Source organism: Rhincodon typus, chromosome 9 (assembly GCF_021869965.1).
Source record: "Rhincodon typus isolate 14 chromosome 9, sRhiTyp1.1, whole genome shotgun sequence".
Taxonomy (NCBI): domain Eukaryota; kingdom Metazoa; phylum Chordata; class Chondrichthyes; order Orectolobiformes; family Rhincodontidae; genus Rhincodon; species Rhincodon typus.
Window position 1 is genome coordinate 76,156,051 of NC_063340.1, and position 23,190 is coordinate 76,179,240.

General features: G+C 40.6%; 1 protein-coding gene across 1 annotated transcript in view; it reads left to right on the top strand.

The window, feature by feature from the left end:
• birc6 (baculoviral IAP repeat containing 6) overlaps positions 1 to 20,615 on the top strand; it is a 97,262-nt gene extending 76,647 nt beyond the window's left edge. The window contains exons 40-45 of the mRNA XM_048601458.1: positions 1,781 to 1,977; positions 6,980 to 7,280; positions 7,623 to 7,840; positions 10,309 to 10,473; positions 13,822 to 13,987; positions 20,504 to 20,615. Of these exons, the coding sequence (XP_048457415.1) occupies positions 1,781 to 1,977; positions 6,980 to 7,280; positions 7,623 to 7,840; positions 10,309 to 10,473; positions 13,822 to 13,987; positions 20,504 to 20,595 (1,139 nt within the window). The 3' untranslated portion in view covers positions 20,596 to 20,615. The remainder of the gene's footprint in view (positions 1 to 1,780; positions 1,978 to 6,979; positions 7,281 to 7,622; positions 7,841 to 10,308; positions 10,474 to 13,821; positions 13,988 to 20,503) is intronic.
• Positions 20,616 to 23,190: the final 2,575 nt, after the last annotated feature.

A 23,190-nucleotide genomic window follows, 5' to 3' on the forward strand; every position in this document is an offset into this window, starting at 1 on the left:
GGGAGGTGGTGAGGCGAGAGAGGGAGAAGAGTTTAGTCATTGTGATGCCATTGACTATCAAGTGGCAATGGTTAGATTCGCTGTTGCGGAGCTGGTCAGTGCCGTAGCATTTGTGTGGCACCAGTGTTATTTGTCAGGATATTGTCCGTGTCTTGGTGTGATTCAACACGGACTGCTTCAGTATCTGAGGAATCGTGAACGTGCTGAATGTTGTGTAATCATCAAATAGCTCTATTTTTGACCTTATTGTGGAGCAAAAGTCATTGATGAAGCAACTATTGATTGTTGAACCTAAAATATTGCCCTGAGGAACTAAGGGCACTTGTGATGCAGTGGTGGTGTCCCTACCTCATGAGCCAGAGGTGTGTGATAGCATCTCTGAACAGATTGATTAGAAAATGTGGAACTAGGATCTACTGGTGCAGTGGTACTGTCCCCACATGAAGGCCAGAAGATCCAGGTTCAAGTTCCACCAGCCTCAGACATGTCATAACTGTCTGACCAGATTGCTCAAATAACTATTCTGAGGAACTCCTGCAGAGATGTCCTCTGGTTGAGATGGCTGACTTTCAACAACTATAACTGTCTACCTTTGTGCCAGGTGTGACTGCAACTATTGAAGAGGTTTTCCAATTCCCATTGATCTCCGGTTTAGCTTTGGCCCCTTTTTGCTACACTGAGTCAAATGTGACATTGGTGGCAAGGACAATCATGCTCACTATGGAGTTCAGCACACATTTTGCCCATGTTTGAAACAAGGTAATAACGAGGTTAGGAGCTGAATAGCCTTGGCAATACCCAAACTAAGGATCAGTGAGCAGATGATAGTAGGAACTGCAGATGCTAGAGAATCTGAGATAACAAGGTGTAGAGCCGGATGAACACAGCAGGCCAAGCAGCATCAGAGGAGCAGGAAGGCTGACGTTTCGGGCCTAGACCCTGTTTCACTGTCTAACTCCTTCTGTTACTTTACTAATGATTCAAAGTAGTTTGAGAGGGTGGTATTGGCCAGTTTGGATTTGTTCTGCTTTTTATGTGGAAGAATATAATAGGGCAATTTTCCATACTGTCAGGTAGATGCCCATGTTGTAGGTGTAGTAGAACAGAGGTGCAATAAGTTCTGGAACTCAAGTCTTCAGTATTATTGCCAGAATGTTGCTGGGGCATTTGTAGTATCCAGCACCTTCAACTATTTCTTGATATCGTGTGGAGTGAATAGGGTATCTCTGGCAGTGGGGAGGATATCAAGAGGGATCTGTGCCATAGACCATGTGTAATCCTTTGTAAATATGAAATAAGCTTTACTGATCCAAGCCTAAATAAATAAATTAACAGTCGCTTTGTAACTTAAAATCTAAAATAGTTGTAATTTAGATTTACTTGAATTGAACTTGAGTTTTAAATTACTTGTTTAACTTTAACATCTTGGAGAATGGAGTCTATTTGATACATACTGTGGAACTGTTTGGAATAAAAACTGAATCTTAAATACAGCTTTCGGATCAGATTCAACCTATACTATTATTACAACATCTTTTGGCCATGCAAAATAGCTTCAGAATTTTATCAAGATTTCTGACTTACTAATTGTATTTTAAATGTATTTCTACAATAACTGATCAGTCTTGTGACCTGTATAACCTTTGTGGTGCATGTTCTTAAACATTTACTTATCTGACTGTTAATGGATTGATTCAATGTCAGTACTTTGCTGTGGCAGTGTTGCTTTAGATTCTTCATGTTTTATTTGGGAGGCTAATTTATGTCCACTTTTATGCAGAACTTGGGGATGGTCTCACCAGCTGTCCTGAAGATGAAGTTTTGCAGCCAAGTGATGACTGCATAGATAGTGTCTTGGATGAATCTTTGCTCGAAACAAATCCTATCCAGTCTCCACTTCAGGTGTTTGCTGGCATGGGTGGGCTAGCACTTATAGCAGAAAGGCTGCCAATGTTGTATCCTGATGTTATCCAGCAAGTAAGTGATATTTTTGCTGATATATTCCACAATCATTCATCAGACTGTCCTGACATGTAAGGCTATGTGAAGTTTCACCATGTTTCAGAAAGCCATCAGAAGTTATTAGAATCTCTAGTTTATGACAACTTTTCCAAATCTTCATAGAAACTTGCACTTTTCTCCCATTTGAAGAATGACAAGCAGGCATGTACCTTTGCTCCAATTATGGCACTGTTGAATTTTGGGTTTGTACCTATAAAATTCTTGTACCTATAAAATGTTTATTGAGCTGCTGAGATCAGTACTTTTCTGAGGAAGCAAAGAGCAGTAAGCAGCAAAAATGTCCTCCATGCAGGTTCTGGTAACTGTGAAAGAGATCTGTGAGCAGACTGTGAACCTTGATTCTTCTGTTTTGGGGTGTGGAAGAGACGGGGTTGGAGGCAAGCCAGAGTACTAACAGCTAGTGAATGGCACAGTAGAACCTTGAGTATTAGAGATAAAATCCCTAATGTCATGAGTCCCTCATAAGAATTATATTGTTAATTTTTGATTTATATATGTATTAAATTTCAGTATATAGGAGTGGCATATATTTGGCATGGTTAAAATTTCCTCTGAAATTGCAGTATTTTATATTAGATTAAATATTAAGCAATCAGCATATCAAAATAGCCAAATAAATATTTTTGGTATTTGCATAGAGCAACTCTGTTCTGCTTACTTGCAGCTTACTAGTCCTGTTTATTTGAAGAGGTTAGCTGTTGCGTTCCATTTTAAAACTTCCCTAACGTGTGATGCAGCTTGGTACCTTTTGCTGTCTGTCCCAGATGTTGACATTGATCAGAAAAGCTTTACCAATATTGACCTAACCACACTGTATTGCTAATTGATTCCACTTTGCTTTTTTTTAGTGAGCATGTTTAATATTTTCTTACTTTGGTTTAATTTTGGTGACATGTTTCATATTGTGATGGAACAACCTCACTAAATACACAAGTATTTTATTTTGAGACATGATGTGGAATATTTAGATGATAGATGACTCCATCAACAATTAAAGACAAATTTTCTAAACAATCGGTCTTGGTGTAAAAGCTGCTGAATCCTATAATAATGAGACTAACAGCTGGATTTTGAAAGTCGGTTCGTTTGTACGTTTGATTTAAATTTATGTACCTAGTCAAATAGAATTTATAAAGCTCATAATTGCTTGAGCATTTTGAATCTTGAGGGGATTTGAACCTCCCTGACAAATGAACAAAAGAATCTTTGCTTGTTTGAATCTCCAATTGACAGTGACCATTATTAAGCCAATTACATGACACAATTCACTGTCATTTAAATCTTTGAATTTGGTTGTACAGAAAAGATAATGATGTAAAGGCAAAATCCTTTCTCAGTTGACATTCAGCTGCAGTTTTAGATGCTGTTGATAAATGTGTAACTGCAGTGCTGTTGCGGATTTTTATGGTGAAACAACAGATCTTTTAAAGGAACAGACACAAGGCAACTATTGGAAAACCGTGATTTTGTAAGTAATGTAATGTAAGTTATGTAACTTTGGGGAATAATATTTTGTGAACTTATAAATATTTATTTTAATAATCCGTGTATTGTGTACCTATGAAAATCCCAAGCCAAGTATTAATTGTGCAAAGTTTGATGTTGTAATGCTATTTTCAGACTCTGTTTTCATTCCATCTTGGAAACAGTTCAACCTGAATGCCCTGGTCGACCCATTGTCTCCGCCTGCTCCTGCCCCTCGGAACTGATTTCCAACTATCTCGACTCCATTTTCTCCCCCTTGGTCCAGGAACTCCCTACCTATGTCCGTGACACCACCCACGCCCTCCACCTCCTCCAGAACTCCCAATTCCCCGGTCCCCAACACCTCATCTTTACCATGGACGTCCAGTCCCTCTACACCTGCATTCCCCATGCAGATGGCCTTAAGGTCCTCCGCTTCTTCCTGTCCCGCAGGCCCGACCAGTCCCCCTCCACTGACACCCTCATCCGCTTAGCCGAACTCGTCCTCACACTCAACAACTTCTCTTTCAATTCCTCCCACTTCCTACAGACAAAGGGGGTAGCCATGGGTACCCGCATGGGCCCAAGCTACGCCTGCCTCTTTGTAGGTTACGTGGAACAATCCCTCTTCCGTACCTACACCGGCCCTAAACCCCACCTCTTCCTCCGTTACATTGATGACTGTATCGGCGCCGCCTCGTGCTCCCACGAGGAGCTCGAACAGTTCATACACTTCACTAACACCTTCCACCCCAACCTTAAATTTACCTGGACCATCTCTAACACCTCTCTCCTCTTCCTGGACCTCTCTGTCTCCATATCGGGCAACCACCTAGAAACCGATATTCATTTCAAGCCCACCGACTCCCACAGCTACCTAGAATACTCCTCCTCCCACCCACCTTCCTGCAAAAATGCTATCCCCTATTCCCAATTCCTTCGCCTCCGCCGCATCTGCTCCCAGGATGAGGCATTCCACTCCCGTACATCTCAGTTGTCCTCGTTTTTCAAGGACCGTAACTTCCCCTCCTCGGTGGTCGAGAATGCCCTCAACCGTGTCTCCCACATCTCCCGCACCTCATCCCTCACACCCCGTCCACGCAATAAAAACCAAAAAAGAATCCCCCTCGTCCTCACGTACCACCCCACCAACCTCCGGATCCAACGCATCATCCTCCGACACTTCCGCCATCTGCAATCCGACCCCACCAAAGACATCTTTCCCTCCCCACCTTTATCTGCTTTCCGGAGGGACAACTCTCTCCGTGACTCCCTTGTCCGCTCCACACTCCCCTCCAGCTCCACCACACCCGGCACTTTTCCCTGCAACCGCAGGAAGTGCTACACCTGCCCCCATACCTCCTCCCTCACCCCCATCCCAGGCCCCAAGAAGACTTTCCACATCAAGCAGATGTTCACCTGCACATCGGCCAATGTGGTATACTGCATCCGCTGTACCCGGTGTGGCTTCCTCTACATCGGGGAAACCAAGCGGAGACTCGGGGACCGCTTTGCAGAACACCTACGCTCGGTTCGCAACAAACAACTGCACCTCCCAGTCGCGAACCATTTCAACTCCCCCTCCCATTCCTCAGACGACATGTCCATCCTGGGCCTCCTGCAGTGCCACAACGATGCCACCCGAAGGTTGCAGGAACAGCAACTCATATTCCGCTTGGGAACCCTGCAGCCCAATGGTATCAATGTGGATTTCACAAGTTTCAAAATCTCCCCTCCCCCCACCGCATCCCAAAACCAGTCCAACTCATCCCTGCCTCCCTAACCTGTTCTTCCTCCCACCTCAAGCCGCACCTCCATCTCCTACCGACCAACCTCATCCCGCCCCCTTGACCTGTCCGTCCTCCCTGGACTGACCTATCCCCTTCCTAACTCCCTACCTACACTCACCTTTCCTGGCCCCATCCCCGCCTCCTCGACCTGTTTGTTTCCTCTCCACCTATCCTCTCCTCTATCCCTCTTCTATCCGCCTCCCACTCTCTCCCTATTTATTTCAAAACCCCCTTCCCCTCCCCCTTTTCTGATGAAGGGTCTAGGCCCGAAACGTCAGCCTCTCTGCTCCTATGATGCTGCTTGGCCTGCTGTGTTCATCCAGCCCTGCACCTTGTTGTCTCTTCCTCTGTTCAGTTCTCTTAAGGACATAGGCTCTGGTTTATGAACTTGCACTGCTTCAAGCCCACTTTCTATTCTCGAAAGAGAGGTGCAATATTATTTGCCACCAATATTATGGAACCAGATCAAATTGTAGCTTGGCGCTCGTGATATGCGTCTGTCATGTTCATATTTGAAGTGTGGTCTCAGCAACAGTGAAATGTAATAATAATTGAGGTTTCATGATTTTCACACAGATTCATAAAAGGCTTTAATAAATTTGCATACTTGGGGGCTCTTCTGCAATCATGTGTCTTTTCAGGGAATATAATTTCAATACTACAGTTGTCAGCACTGATCTCAAAATTATTCCACAATACTTTTGAACTTTTAATTGGATCCAGGTGGCATCTTCAAACTAATGAAACTTTGTCATTGTCGATCACCTGTCTCACTAACCCCTCAATTTAAAGTAGTTCCTCCAATGATCCATATGTTCTCCAAGATCATATGAATTTTACATGACCTATTTTGAAGGACACAATTTTATGGACTTTGGTAGGTCTGCTTTTTAAAATTTGTTTAAGCTCTATTCACAGATTGAGAAACTATTTCCCCTCCGCTTGCTGTCACAGGCTTTCTAAACCTAAACCTTGAATCCATCTAATTATACGTCATTCTTTTTCTTTACAGACCTTGCTTTCTGGTCTTGCCTCTTTCCCACCTGCCAAAACTGTCAGTAAAGTGTTGCCCATATGCAAATAGTTTCATATCCCTTATTGCAACAACCTTGTTTCTAATGGTAACAGACTTTTACAAGTTTCTTTTGCTGCTCATCCCCACAACTTTAATTTGGAAATGTTCTCATGCAGGTTCTTTTATTCTTGCCCATTGACAAACTGATGTCAGTATTGAAATAATGTCGGCTTTATTTTGCGTACCTTGTACTATTACACTCAACAGACTGCTGTACACAGGCAATACCACCATTCTCAGTCTCTACTGTTTCCTGTTTGCTCATCAACTTGGACTATCGAAAGTTTATTTGAATCCAGAACTATTCATTCATTGTTGCTGAAGTGCATTGCAATCAAAGGAACTGAAATTCTGAAAGACTGTAATTGGCTTCTGATCAATTTAATAGACACCAGAAGTGGCATAAGATAATTCCTAAAAGTCTCTGCATAATTTGCTGGTAAATTTAAAGGTGAACAATGTTAAAGGATAGTAAGCACTTAACGAGTTGAGAAGACAGTCATCTGCTATAGGATTTTATTGACTCAGAGCCTGAAGTTTAGGGATTTTACAAGATTCCATAATTTAGTAAATGAATTGAATGATGTTTTTGACGTTAATATGTGACCTCTGCTGTTTGTACATCTAGGTGAGTGCTCCAGTAGTAACTTCGACTTCCCAAGAGAAACCGAAGGACAATGAACAGTTTGAATGGGTTACAATAGAACAGTCTGGTGAATTAGTCTACGAGGCTCCTGAAACCATAACTGCAGAGCCACCACCAATCAAATCAACTGTTCCTGCAATGTCTCCCATCCCAGCACATTCTCTCGCAGCCTTTGGACTCTTCCTTCGTTTACCAGGATATGCAGAAGTACTCCTCAAAGAACGGAAACATGCCCAGTGCTTGCTCAGATTGGTGCTCGGCGTAACAGATGATGGTGAAGGCAGTATGTATGACCTGTGATTCACATGCTCACAGATTGTGATGCAGAATTTGTTGCCTTTGACTCACTTTAAAATTGTTAATCTCTAATCTTCTAGATTCCCATTACATGCAATTAGTTATACTTTTAGAGAATGATTGTAATCAGAATTTTTAAGTATCTTTATGAAAAGATTTGTGTTTGAACAATTTCTTGACTGAATTAATCTCTGATATAGTGTTTCTGTGCTCCTTATAGTGGTGAGAGTTGCATAATGTAAAATTACTTCTCATTTAAATATTTATTTTTGTTGAATGTTAAGTCAACGTAACAAAATTTTAAATGATGTTCATTTTCTCGTATTAGGTCACATCCTACAATCTCCATCAGCAAATGTTCTTCCCACACTTCCATTCCACGTTTTGTGCACTTTATTCAGTACCACACCATTGACTACTGATGATGGAGTTCTCCTTCGGCGGATGGCTTTGGAAATTGGAGCAATTCATCTTATACTGGCTTGCCTTTCTGCACTTAGCCACCATGCCCCAAGGGTGCCCAATGCAGGTGCTAACCAAACAGAGGTGAGCTCAGCCTGAAGTTAAATATCAATCCAGGTTCTAACTACTGATACAAAATTAAATCACTGTAATGCTATAAACACTTAACAGTTCAGGCAGCTTCTGTAGAGAGAAGCATCGTGACCTGTCATCAGAACCCTCTACTAGCATTTTTTTTCACTTTGATTTTATTCTGGGTTTTAATTACATCTGTTCAATTGACATAACTCATTCACTAAATCTCTGAACATGCTGGTTTTAGAAACAAATTGAGATGTCTGAAGGCTTTATATCCAAATCTCTCAATTGAACAATATGCATGTAACATTTTCATATTCCTATGGGATGTACATGCAAGACCAGCATTTATTGCTTACCCCTATTTGCACTTGAAGAAGTACCAATGAACTCCCTCCTTAATCTACTGCAGTCATCGTGGTGTAGGTGCACCCACAAAATTGTTAGAAATCAAGAGCAAAAAAATACTGTTCTGCCCATTTAGACTGGTCCACCATTGAATGTGATCATGGCTAATCTTGGGCATCAAATCCCGTTTTCTACCCACTCCCTGTATCCTTTCCTGATATACTTGAAATCTGCCTGCCCTAGTCTTAAATGTATTCTGTATTGGATATCCACCAACCTGGGATGAGCTGACGAATTCCAAAGATTCCCAACAGTTTCATTGAAGTGATTTCTCCTCAGTGCAGTACTAAATGATTGCTCCTTATCTTGTGGCCTCATGTTTTAGATTTCCCAAATAGTGGAAACAGTGTCCCCGCATTTATCCTATGAACCCCCTTCAAAATCTTACATGTTTCAATGAGGTCTTCTCTCACATACCTTGGAAAATTAGCCGACTTTCTTCTTCTTCTCTTCATAGGACAAACTCTTCGTCCTAGGGACTAATGTAGTGAAATTTGATTACACCAACCCCAAAACAAATATATCCTCCTTTTAAACATGGAGATCAAAACTGCACACAGTATTTCAGATGTGATCTTGCCAAAGCCTTACGTAATTGTATGATATAATTGTATCAAGTCATCTTTATTCTGTTCCCAAATCTGCTTGCAATAAAGACCAGCATTCTATTTGCACTCTTAGTTGCTCGCTCAGTCGGGAATTTCAAGATTTCGGTCTAGGTGCCATGATAGTTTGAATGGTGTGTAAAGTGGAGGCATTTCCGTATGTCTGTTCCCTTTTCTTGTAGGTAGGTCTAGGAGGTATTGATGCAGAAGACTTGGTAAAGTAAATTTGAATGTTTAAGTTGGCGGGTGAGGTAATTATTTGTAATCACAGATAATATTTATTGCACATGACAGTGGATGCTATGTTGATTTTGGCTGCAATTATGTGATTCCATCAAGTGAACTACATAGCATTTTCCCTCGAGTGTTTTATTAGACTTGCATTTAAGCAGTAACAACTGACCAGTTTGTGGTCCAGACAAGAATGAGGAAAAGATATTGGACCAATGTGATGTCCATAGATTGTGTAGTCAAAGTGCTCCTGTATTACAGTTAAGAGGATCTTGCCTCTGCGTAAGTCCTCTGTATTAATAATCACAAACTTCAATACTACTTCGTGCTGGTTCATATGTAGTTTAGAAACTTTTGTTTTATGTGAATAAATTTGATTGTTGATGCAATCCTTAAAACTATCAGTGGAAGTCGGTGTATATCTTTGGTTAGCAGAGATTTTATTCCTAACATTGTCGTGATGATGCTGGAAACAAACATGTTTTGAGATCATTTCTTAGGGTTCTGACAATTCCAAAGTTCACAGTAGGTTTTGGCCTAAGAGAGTCCAATTTATGTTGGTTTAGTTTTCTTCATCTTTTTATTTTCAGATATGTCTGTAACGAAACATAATTTCCACGTTAGCAATTTCAAGAGGTTTGATGTGGAAGTGTTAATCTTGAGCATTTAAGAATCACAATTGAGTTTATTTTTAAAAACTGTCATAGTAAATACTTGCATTTCTTAATGCATCCAAATATTTCAACAGACTGAAAAAATGAAATAGTTTTGAAGTGCAGTGATCGTTGGGTTAAAATAACTCAATATTTATTCATGAATTGGTTTTCAACTATTCAATATGTGTTTATAAAGTTTTACAAACAGATTAATGTAAATTGTAGATATACTTAATCCCGTAGGAAGTGAAAATAAATAGGTATGTTGATGGTTTTCATTTAAAATAGACATTTTGCCAGCTTGATAACCACATTAACGATATACTCAAGACTGTGAACAATTTTGGATCCATTTGTTACTTAAGTTGTGGTTTTTGAGACAGGGATTAAATTCCTGTTGAAAAAGCGGAGAAGTCAAAGGGCAGAACTAGAACTGTGCTTGTCAATGTATTTGCTCTCAAACATACATTTGCATAAATATGTATTGATATTGTTTGTGTCTGTGTAAACTGTAATTGCATCTTTGGTTAATGACTGACAAGGAAGTTTTCAACTTTTTTTTCTTCTCAAACAGCCGCAAGTTTCCAGTGTGCACACAAACTCTTCTACTGAAGACCAGCAGTTATATTGGGCCAAAGGCACAGGCTTTGGAACAGGTTCTACTGCATCAGGTTGGGATGTGGAACAAGCTCTAACTAAGCAGAGACTGGAGGAGGAGCATGTTACCTGTCTTCTGCAGGTAAATGCTGACTAACTGACTTACCAACTTTCAATGTTCGAACGTTTCCATTTTTCAAAATACATATGTCTTGTATCCTGAGTGTAGGTGGGGAGGTAGGGAGGAGATAGGTCAGTCCAGGGAAGACGGACAGGTCAAGGGGGCGGGATGAGGTTAGTAGGTAGGAGATGGGGGTGCGGCTTGAGGTGGGAGGAGGGGATAGGTGAGAGGAAGGACAGGTTAGGGAGGCGGGGACGAACTGGGCTGGTTTTGGGATGCGGTAGTGGGAGGGGAGATTTTGAAGCTTGTGAAGTCCACATTGATACCATTCAGCTTGGTCCTCCTTACACAGTTTCCACTATGACTTCTTGAAGGGAGCAAACAAATGCTTAACTGACAGGCAATTGACTTTCCCATCCATTTCCAGAATTGACTTGACTCTTAAGGTCTACTGGACCTTACTCACTGTCAAAAAAACCCATGGATTTAATGATCAGTTTGGAAGGCAAAGATAGCCCCAGATGGATTTTTTTTCTCTGTTGTTAACCATCTCCTTAAACCCCTCCCCTGTGCCTCTAGTCTTCAAGAACATCTTGGCTCCAAAGAGAGATCAGGGAATTGAGTTTCAAGTTTGTCACCTAGGTGGTGACTGGTTTAGGGAATTACCCTTTCACCAAGTTCATCTTAATTAGCTGCCATTTCTCAGGCACTGTACACCCCAATTTTTAAATTCTGTTGAAATTCCTATCTCAACAAAAGCCCTAATTGCCTCCGTGTCCTTACAGACTTCTGTCCTATCTTTCAGTCAAACTTTTGAGTTTAAGATTCTTGAACGAACTGTTATTTTCCTGGTTATTATTTATTCTTTCTCATCCATGTTGACTTCTTGCAGCCTTAGCAATAATTGACTATAATGTTTGATTTAATACCACTTCACTGCAGTCTAGTTCCATGACATTAACTTGCCCTGTACTATCTATCTCCCCTTTTCTTTCTTTCTCTCTTTCTCTCTTTCTTTCTCTCTTTCTTTCTCTCTTTCTTTCTCTCTTTCTTTCTCTCTATCTCTATCCCTCTCCCCTATTCTGTCTCAGGTCAAAATCCCACAACACCAGGATATAGTCTAACAGGTTTATTTGAATGCGAGCTTTTGTAGCCTTGTCCCTTTGTCTCGTGTACCTCAGGTTACTCGCGCACACGCGTTCTCACCCTCGCCTTGCTCTCGCTGTTGCTCTCTTTCAGTGTAACCATAATTACTTAATACTGATATTTGCAACATCACCTTCAGCAATCCCAAGGCACCACACTGCCTCCCTTCCCTCAGTCTCCTCCAGTGGTCCCCAGCATTACAGACACCAGGCTTGAGCCAATTTGATTCCCTCTACATGATACCAAGAAATAGTTGGAGGTACTGTTCATTACAAAGACTGTGGGCCCTGACAACATTCCAACAGTAGTACTGAAAACTTGTACTCCAGAACATGCCGCTTCCCTAGCCAGGCTGTTCCAGTACAGTTTCAACACTGGCATCTACCTGGCGATGTGGAAAGTTGCGCAGGTATGTCCTGTACACACAGAGCATGCCAATAACTGCCCCATCAGTCTACTCTCGATCATCAGTAAAGTGATGACACCTTCCATCGACAGTGCTATCAAGCAACACCTGCTCAGCAATAACCGGTTCAGTGATGCCCAGTTTGGGTTCTGCCAGGATCACTTAGCTTCTGACCTAATTACAGCCTTGGTTCAAACATCGACAAAAGAGCTGAATTCCAGAGATGAAGTGAGAGTGACAGCCCTTGACATCAGGACCGCATTCGACCGAGTGTGGTATCAAGGACCCCTAGCAAAACTGGAAACTGTGTGTATTGGGGGGCAAATTCTCCACTGATTCGAATCATACCTGCCACATTGGAAGATGGTTGTGGTTGTTGGAGGTCAGTTGTCTCAGCTCCAGGATATCATTGCAGAGTTCCTCTGGGTAGTGTCCTAGCCCCAACCGTCAGCAACTGCTTCAATGACCTTCCCTCCATCATAAGGTCAGAAGTGGTGATGTGCAGTCATCAGTGAACGATGTTCAGCATCGATTGTAACTCTTCTGATAGTGAAACAGTCCATGTTCAAATGCAACAAAATCTGGAAAATATCCAGGCTTGGGCTGACAAGTGGCAAGTAAAATTTACGTCACACAAATACCAATCAATGCCCATCTCCAATAAGAGACAATCTAATCACCTCCCCTTGACATTCAATGGTGTTGCTGTCACTGAATCCCCCACTATCAGCATCTTTGGGGTTACTATTGGTCAGAAATTCAACTCACCACATAAGCACAGTGGCTACAAGAGCAAGTCAGAGGGTAGGATTACTAGGAATGAGTACTAGAGGCTGGGACTGTGGTGGGTAACTCGCCTTCTGACTCCCCAGAGCCTGTCTACCTACTGCAAGGCATATGTCAGGACTGTGTTGGAATACTCTTTCCCTCAACACTCAAGAAGCTCGAGACTATCCAGGACCAAAGCAGCCTGCCTGATTGTCACCACACTCATAACCGTCCACTCCCTCCACCACTGAGGGTCAGTAACAGCAGTGTGTACTATCATCAAAGATTCTCAGACAGCACCTTCCAACCTCTTAGCCACTTCCATCTAGAAGCACATGGGCAGTAGATACTCAGGAACGCCACCACCTGCAAGTTCCCTCCAAGCCACTCCTCGTCCTGACTTGGAAATACATTGCTGTTCCTTAACTGTCACTGGGTCAAAGTCCTGGGTTCCCCTCCCCAGGGGCATTGTGGACTGCAGTGGTTCAAGAAGGCAGCTCACCACCACCTTCTCAAGGGCATCTGAGAATGGACAATTAAATGCTGACAAGCCAGCGAAGCCCACATCCCACAAGTGAATGAATAAGAAGCCCCCTTGGTGGCATCACTGCAACAAAATCAGTCCAACTTCCATCTAAGTTTCAACGAACCTAACTTTACATCTCAATCATTTTGGTTAGTTTCAAGGCTGTTGCTATCCTGTCTGATAGTGTATTTGAGATCCGATCTTAGTGAATTGTAACTTCCTTCAACTGAAGAGTAAAGTCCAGGTCACAGTATCAAGCTATTGATAACTGTTGTAGCCTACCTTTCAGTGCCTCACTGTAAACGTAACTGCAATTTTGGATGTAATTTGGTTAATTGACTTTGCTTTTAGATTTGAATGACAAAATTAAAAATCAAAGTGTACTATTGTCAAAAAATATTCTCTGCAAATTCTTGTAACCTTTAGGATGATTTTCTTTTTGAATTCAGGATAAAATGATGAATCAAAGTCTATTTTTACCTTCCAATCCAATTCCTAATTTGTTTATCTGCTGAATTGTTAGGTTCTTGCCAGTTATATAAATCCTGGGGGAAGCAACTTATCCGGAGAAGTACAGCTTGGTGAAAATAGAGGACACAACAATAATGCCCTTCCTTCTGTGCTTGTGGAGTTACTCAGTCAATCCTGTCTTATTCCTGCTATGTCATCCTATTTGAGAAATGACTCTGGTAAGTAGCATTAATAAAGTGGTATTAAATGTGTTTGGTTTCTGTTTGAAGTGCTTTCTATATCAATTTGAAATTTTGAATGTGGACATCCTTTAATTTTAAAAATGCTTTATGACTGTTGATGAAATTTGCCTTCGCATGAATTGGTGGGTAGCTCTGTTTTTAGTTTCTTTGAAGTGTCGTGTTTCGCTGGGGTAGCGTGCTCTGTTGCACCACACCACCCCAGTGAGTCGTGACTCTTTGCTTGAATATTTTGGATCAAAGACAGTGAAAGATTGGGTTTGGAGTTGGTAAGTGATCAAGGAATAAAAGTTAATACCTGGTTTTGTGTAATAAAAAAACAAAATGGAAGTAGAAACTGTTGAAGCCTTCTTGCAGAAGTAGGGATGTTCCTTTTCTGGAAATGGCATCTCATCTTTCCTAAGGGTGGAAGCATGTGAAGATCACATTGTTAGACTTTGTTTGGACTGTCAACTAAAAAATGGAAGATGCTGCTTTCAATTAATGAGACTGTGTGCGAAGGGATAGCTGCAGTTTTAAAAGTCATGTTTACTGGAGCACTTTGAGCCGGGGACAGCAACGTTGAGTAATATGCAGTGAGAAAAAAGGCAAATGCCCTGGAGCCAGTGGCCCCCGCACGAGGGGGAGAATTGCTAGGCATCAGCATTTTGATTGGCTCCTGCCAATGTGACCATGGCATGTGTAAGACTAGTGCAGAAGAAAAACCTCTCACCTGCAAAAAGACATCAAAAAGTCTCTCCTGTGTGGAGGTACCTGAAAATCTTCAGGAATAGCTAGCTGTCTTTCATTCACTTTCCTAGACATTGAAAGAGGATAAAACTCCTTCAAAGACAGTTTTAAAAAAACACCAAATTCTCTACCAGCAAATGAAACATGATACCTATGTGCAAAAACCTCATCTCATCAACAAAGAGCTAAAAAGAAAACAACTCGATTTCTGTTGTCATATTAGTGCTATATTTTTTTTCTTTTCTCCACCCTTAATATCCATATTTTATCTTTGTGTGCCTGTCTGTTTCTGAAAGGGGGGAGTTTTAAAGGTAGAATTTGTTTTAAAGTTATAAATTAGCAATTTGATATTTCTTAATTGCCTTTGGTTAAAGTCAATTTGTTTGTGCTATCTTCTTGTTAAATACAGATACCTTGAGTGATTTCATCAGTTAGACATATTGGAGATTTTGCATAATTTGACAACATTTTTTCACGTTTGTCCTGACTCCGGAATAATGGAGTTTGATTTCCATGACCACGGTGTTGTAACAGGAACAATAATGGTTAACAGGAAAATGTTGTATCTGATGTTATTCTCAGTTTAATTGTTGTCATGGTCTAAGTCCTGGAACAAATTTCATTTTTTTTTAAACAATTCTAAATATCTTCCTAAAACCTTTGCTTGATAGTATGGCATTTTGTTTGTGGGGCAGCATGGCGGCTCAGTGGTTAGCACTGCTGCCTCACAGTGACAGCGACCCCGTTCAATTCCAGTCTTGGACAACTGTCTGTGAGGAATTTGCATTTTCTCCCTGTGTCTGCGTGAGTTTCTACTGGGTGCTCCGGTTTTCTCCCACAGTCCAAAATGTGCAGGTTAGGTGGATTGGCCATGCTAAATTACCCATAGTGTTCAGGAATGTGTAGGTTAGGTGCGTTAGCCATGGAAAATGCAGGATTACAGGGATCGGGTAGGGGGGATGGGTCTGGCTATGGGTGGGATGCTCTTCGGAGGGTTGGTGTGGACTTGTTGGGCCGAATAGGGATTCTATAAAGAAAAATTTGAAGCAGCTTATTCATTTCTGAGAGCAACAAGCTGCAGACCAGTTTATGCAGCAAATCCAACCAATTGCATGCTAGATGAGTGTCCACATCCTTTATTCAACGTTTAAGGTTTCTTGCAAAGATTTGTAGCTCGGGTTGTGGGTGAGGGTGTTGACTTGCTCACTGAGCTGGCTTGTTTTTGTTCAGACTGTCCGCTCAGTATAAATTCCAAGCAGAGTAGAACAACATCGCTTCATCCAAGGCCTCACTGATGTTACCTAGCATGGTGACGAAACGTCTGAACAAAAACAAGCCAGCTTGGCGAGTAAGTCAACAACCTCAACTATATTCAATGTCACAATGTGTACAATGATTGTTCACATGCAACTTATGTTTTATGTCTTGGTTCTGCTATGCTTTAAGACAATCTTTTCATAAATTGGATCAGGAGAAAGACAAAAGATAATTAAACTAGGGACTAGTGATTTATTTGCTTAGTTTCAAATAGAATGGTTGTGCAAGAGAATGGGTTTTTATGTGGTGATTGAAGTTAGGTCCCTATAGGGGTCATTGTCGTCGACTGAGAGAGAAGCCTGAGGCTGTCTGTTTATCCTTCGTTGCTGATACAGTACAAATTTCATTACTGCGCAGTTTCAAGAAAGGACAATCATTTGTACTGACTGATGACCTCACTATATTCTAGGAGATTTAATTTGTTTTATACCTTGCTTCCTCCCCACTCTCCATCTAATCTTTCTTTCTCTTTCTTTACTTTTCCTTAATTTAGTATTTCATTCAATATACACACTGAAACTAGCTATTTGGCCCAACCAATCCATGCCGGCACGTATGCTCCACTGGAGTTTCCTCTCATCTTGTCTAAATCGATCATCATAATCTTCTGTTTCCACTTCTTCCACCTTTAGAGTTTCCCGCTTGATTAAATCCATTCTGTTGGTGTTAAACACACCATCTGGTAGCAAGTTCTACATTCCCACCACTCTAGGTAAAGAAATTTCATCTGAATTTCCTGTTGAATTTCTTAGTAAACATCTCATTGTTATGGTGAGAGTCTCTATTTATGCTCTTCCCCACAAATTGACCCATTCTGTGTTCAATTTATCAAAACATTTCATAATTTTAATGATCTGTATTTGGTCACCACCAACTCCCTTGTGGCTTCCTCCTCTCATTGACCTCCTATCAATTATGAAACCCCCAACCCAGCCATCTCCTTCCCCCATTCCTGCTAGAGCCCCCATTAATGCCGTTAGTGCTAGCCTTGGCAAAAGGCACAATCTCAACGCTGGTAAAGGTTTTGACCTCTGCTTAGGTGAAAGGAACCTTGGCGAATCATTCTCTGCCGCCACTTCCAACTGCTTCCTAACTGCTTGCTGCTTCTCGAATGACTAGACCATGAGAGAGAGGAGCATTTGCCTTCTTAGCTGCCAACTGAACCTGCATGTTCACCTGAAGAGAATCCTGAACAAGGACTCCCAAGTCTCTGTGCTTCAGATTTCTGAAGCCTTTCCCCCTTTATAAAAATGTCTCTGCCTCTATTCTTCCCACCAAAGTGCATAACATCACACTTTCCCACATTATATTCCATCTGCCACTTCTTTGCCCACTCTCCTTGTGTGTCCAAGTTCTTCTGCAGCCTCTCCACTTCCTCAGCACAATTTCTCCCTCCACCTATCTGTCATCTGCAGACTTAGCAGCAGTACCCTCAGTTCTTTCATCCAGATCATTAATGTGTAACATGAATAGTCCTGGTCCCACCACTGACCCCTGAGGACTCCACTAGTCAACAGCTGCCGTCCTGAAAAAGACCATTTCTCCCCACTTTCTGCCTTTCGCCAGTCAACCAATCCTATATCAGTACTGGTACCTTGCCCCCTAACGCCATGGGCTGTTATCTTATTTAACAGCCTCCTGACCTTGTCAAAGACCTTCTTGAAATCTAAATCGATCACATCCATTGGCTGTCCTTTGAGGTGGTAATGAGCAAATTAGACAAAGATTTGTCAGGCATGACCTCCCCAAGACAAAGCTGCACTGACTCAGCCCTATTTTACCATGTACTTCCAAGTATTTCAATCTTATCCTTAATAATGGACTCTAAAATCTTACCTTCGACAGAGGTCAGGCTAACCGGCCTGTCTTCTGCTTCCCTCCCTCCTTAAACCTACTCCAGTGATTCCTGAAGGATCATCATCATTACCTGTAGAATCTCCTCCGCTATCTCTGTCAGAACTCTGCGGTGTAGTCCATCTGGTCCAGGTTTATTTATCCATCTTCAGACCTTTCAGCTTCCCCAGTACCTTGCTAAAAAATTTCAAAAGATTGCATTTGATCTTTTATTGTGATCATTTCTATACTTTAACTTTACAAAGGTGCAATTTTTTTTCAAGAGTAATAAACCTCTTCTGGGCAGTTCATGTTGTTGACTGTGTTTATGTAATCACCTATGTTATTGCTGTCAGTGTGTTGAAGTAGTGGATGAGTCATGTTCATGAATATATGTGCTGATTGAATTTCAATCCAGAAAGGTACTTGTAGCTTGCAGAATTTAATTTTTCAAATTAATTCTATTTATGGAAAATAAATAGCACTGAAGAGGAGGTATTTGCACTTGTGTAGGTCTTAGCTCTTCCACTGATCTTGTTTCAAGATAACTACAGTGAGAAAGGTCATTCAGCCTACTTTATGACCTTAAAAGTTCCGTTAATGACACTATAGATTTCCCTCCCTATTTAGTAATGTATGTGGTTTCTCAATTTTATTATAAATTCTTTGAACTTTATATATAAACACTGCAACTTTGACTTCATATTCTTATACTCTTTGACTTCTAATTTTTAATTTATTTCCTTCACTATCTTTCTCAGATCTTATGTTTGCTCAAAACTAGTTTCTATTCCTCCCCCACATAACCTATCTATCCTACTCCCAGCATTCTTAACCCTTCTCTATGTGCTTTTGGATGTACCTCTTGTATAGTTGAATGGATAGTTGAAATCCATTCCACTACACATGTATTGGTTTGATTTAAATGAAGCCTATCCAATTTGCAGACTCTGCCTTGCGGACTACTCTGTTTTAGAAATCTGTAAAGCTCCATCCAGCACCATCTGTCAAGTTGATGAGCCTGGTCTGTTTCTCCTGTACTCCTGATACCCTTACATTGGGACAGTTGTGTTAAAATTACTATCCTTATCAATCAAACATGTCAGACTTTGCCACATCACATTTTTGTACTTTTCTCAATCCCTTGTTCCATCATCAATTAAGACTTGATTGCTCACCTGCCTAATAATATCACTCCTTCTCTGCTGTTCCACCACCACAGTTTGTTATTTTTCTCCTCCTTCCCGTGCAACCAAGTGCAACGTGTGCTATGGCGAAAAAATTACTCACCTGTTATTCTTCTTGCCTGTATTATAGCTGTCAATCAATCACCATCTTCCTGACTGTAGGAATATACTGTGTAGCCCCCTGCGCCATATGTATTGTGTTTGCTCTTCTCCTTTCTAGAGAGTGATACTTTAGTTTCTGTCTCTGTCTTCTTAACTATGCAGATTATCTTATAACATGAGCCCCAGTGCTTGCTGCTTCTGCACTGCACACTGGGCCTCCAAATATTTCTGAAACTCTAATTTATTGTGATGACAAAGTCCACCTTGAGAGACTTCTTGCACTTATCTTGAGGATGCAAGTTGTTTTCTGTTGGTTTTCACTATCCTGCTACATTGTGGCCCCAAAGGTAGCTTAAAGCCAAATATGGATAACTATATGCACGTCACTCCAGTCCAGGCTAGACTTTATATTGCAGCTTTCTCAATGCATTGCCTTGTTCAATCTACTTCAAAACAAAACTAAGAAAATATGAACCAATTTAAATATTGTCATCTCTGTACTGGCTTTCAGATCTTTCTTATAGTTTCACAGTGAACACAGAGGAAACCTAATTCTATTGTGAAACCTCCATAAAAATGGCTTCCTCCAACCTACAAATTTTAAATTGCTCGATCACTGAAGAGCAAGCGGACCCTCCATTTAAGTATTTGGTTTTACAACTGGTTTTATGTACACAAAAGCACTTATGCCTTAATTCGTTCTATAGCAGTGTAATGTCACAATCCTTATGGTAGAAAATCCAATCATGGGCACAATTACGAATTTAATCAGGGCATTTTTGTTTATATGCAGTATGTGGTTCAAGTGTCTTGAAACTCCTCAGCAGAGAGTATGTTAATGGTCACTGTAAACAGCTGTGTTGCAGAGGGTACTAATGAAACTTATTTTGACAAAGCTATCCTTGTTCAGGAATGTCTGTCATAAAAGTGAGCAAACAAATGAAGTTAAAAAATATCATTTGACTCAATACAACTTCTACATCCTGATCACAACGCTAGAACTGGGCCTTTATTTTGCAAAGAACCATTAGATTTTGTTGTAACTTGCAACAAACATCATATTTAAACCTTACTTTTCCTCTGCATCTTAAAAGTCAGTTTTAAAATATGAAGGATGAATTGGGAGAGAGTTGCTTTTATTTGCTCGTTGCTGTCATAATGTCATCTGCCATTTAAAGAAACCTTTTAGTTTCCTTACCTTTACCATTGTTTTCTTTTGATTCAAAATTTGAAATTTAAATTATTTTCTAACGCAGTTTAGAGTAGTGTAGCTCAAAATAACCAGAAACCTGTCAGCAATATTGAGTGTCTATGATCCTTCTTTCAGCTTGTCGGTTTGGTGAAGGAGGCAAGTCGAGTATTATGGGAATGCTTTTCCTGCCCCCAACATATAGCCTGATGAAAAACCACACAGCGTGATATTTACAGCTGGAGAGACCATGTTATTCGCACTATAGTACTTAATATATGAAGATTTAAAAAGTCACGATTAATAGCGCATTTGGCTGTGGGGTCATTTGATGTTTGTGAAAGGTCTGTAGAGGTCTTTAATCACAGTCCTGTAGTGGCCTACAACCGGGTAAGTCTGGTGAAATTTGATGATTGGTGCCACCAATGATGGCACTAGCTAATGGCTGCCAGACCCTGGAGATGCTGAATAAAAACATGAGTAGGATTTTGGTGCCTTTAGAGGGAGCAGTGCATCTTTGCCTTTGCAGATATGATGTTGCACTCGGCAGTGACATGAGCAGCTATGATGCTGATGTACTGCAGATTAACTAGAATGCTGTACTGCCATGTTCCTTACCATTCTGCTGCTTTGGGCATAACTAGTTTCTGGTACTTGATACTTGTTTCATATGCTGGATATTTCTGTCAGCCTTAGGACAAATTTGAAAAATGGGACATTGCTATATTTTTCAGAATGCACCATAAAAGCTATTCATCTTTGTCTACTATGTTACAACTAAATACATTGTCATCTACAATGTGCCAATGATCCGATTTAAGTGTCTTTTCAAAAGTAATGTAGTCCCATTCAATTATTTACGTTTGTCAATTTGAAGTACTTGGGAAAATGTTGACTACATTTCGTCAGGCGTTCATAGGTACATTAATTGCGTGCTACTTCTAATCTGGGTGAGTTGTAATATTAATGGTATTTGTAATTGATCTGTTGTAGGCAGTAAAATTTTGTCCTCCTGATATCTGTTCCTTATTTGTATCTTTTAAAAGAAAATCTGTAACTTTGGAAAATCTTGCAAAATATATGATTCCACATCATTTTTACTTTTTGATGTCCTTTAGATGTTTTGAATAGCTTGAACTGTAGTCATGATTAAGAGAGCTTTAGCTTTCAAACTTTGAATTTTTCCAGTCAGTGTTGTTGGTAGTATGCTTGGAAGAGAGATTTAGTTTGCATCAATTCAATTGTTTTATGGTTTAAACTTTTCCTTACTCTAAATGGTGTTCAAAAATCTCAGAGTGAAGCCAAAAGAGGCTAAGAAATTTCAGTGGGCTATGTACCTAACACACCTAGCTGTAGTAAATCAGCAGACATTCAGTTGACTTTGGTTATTCTACTATGCAAGTTTTATAACACAAGTCAAGAAGCGATGACCAAGTTTGTGTTGTGCTGACCAGGCTGCACTTCAAGTACTGTGCCTTTTTCCGATCACCAAAGTGCAAAGGAGACATTCTAGCATTATGTGCAGTGCAGAGGCAGAGCTATGGGATTGGCATAACACACTGTGGAGCTGGATGAACACAGCAGGCCAGGCAGCATCAGAGGAGCAAGAAAGCTGACATTTCGGGTCGGGGCCCTTCTTCAGAAATGGGATTGGCCCCTGCTTGCAGTTATGAGGCAAGTTGTAGAGATATGAAATTTTTAATCTGATATGAAGATATCCCAGTTTCAGGCTTTAGATTATGGAATGAAAAAACATCAAGTGGAAATGCTTGTAAAGTAATTAAAACAAGACAACAGGACCATAGATTTAAACTCAATAAACTTGTCTCTGAGTGGATGAATTAAGATGGAGCTCAATGCCACCTCCTTCCGTAACTTTCTTGTGACCTTGAGATCTGTTTCACCTCTGTGCAAAGAGGAAGTTATTTCATGGACAGTGAAAATCTGCAAAGTTGTCAGAAATTTATCTGGCAAAATTTTATTGGGCTGGGAATGAAAACTAATGGAAGGGGACATGTTCAGATTTTTTTATGATGGTGCTGCTGACGCTAGATTTGTGCTAACTGTAGATCATTTTTATTGTCTCATTTACTCTTCAGTGTGACAAAGATACTGCTGATAAATTTGTTTTTCATCAAATTTCTGTTTGTTTTTAGTAGTTTTTGTGCCCAGTAGCTTTTCCCAGCTGAAATGAAATGTTAAGATGCCCATTGCACATGCTTCTTCCTTTAAAAAGAGCTAAGTGCAGCTAATTAGTCTTCAAGCTGTGCAAAAGACTTGGGCTTTTAAGAATGCACAGCCTCAGCCTATGAAATATTCATGTACTTTGTTCAGTCATGGTGTTTCCTGTGGGACCTAACAAAGAATCATATTGCAAGGCATATTTGAATTGCAGTTGTCTGTGTGTTGCGATCATACTTTCCTTCAGCATGTTCTGTTGTGCTGCTTTACTGTAATGGAAAGATAAAGTTATAGTTGGAATTCACAGATGAATATTTTAAGATTTGGCACATAGAATTTGTCTAAAAATATTTAATTTGGGGTAATTATGCATTGTTCTGCTCAATTTCAATGAGCAGACACAACAAAAATTGTTGGAACTACAGATCAGGTTAACATGCAACAGTAGGGAGAGGAGATGGTTTAGTGGTTCTGATGTAGTCATTAGTTCAGTAGTGTAAAAGTTATAACCTTAAGAGGCTCTTGTGACCTAAAACAGAAAATGTGGAAAAACTTAACAGGTCTGGCAGCATCTGTGGAGAAAGAAGCAGGGCTAACGTTTCAAGTCCAGTGTGGCTTATTCAAAACAAGATGACTTCTTTCCA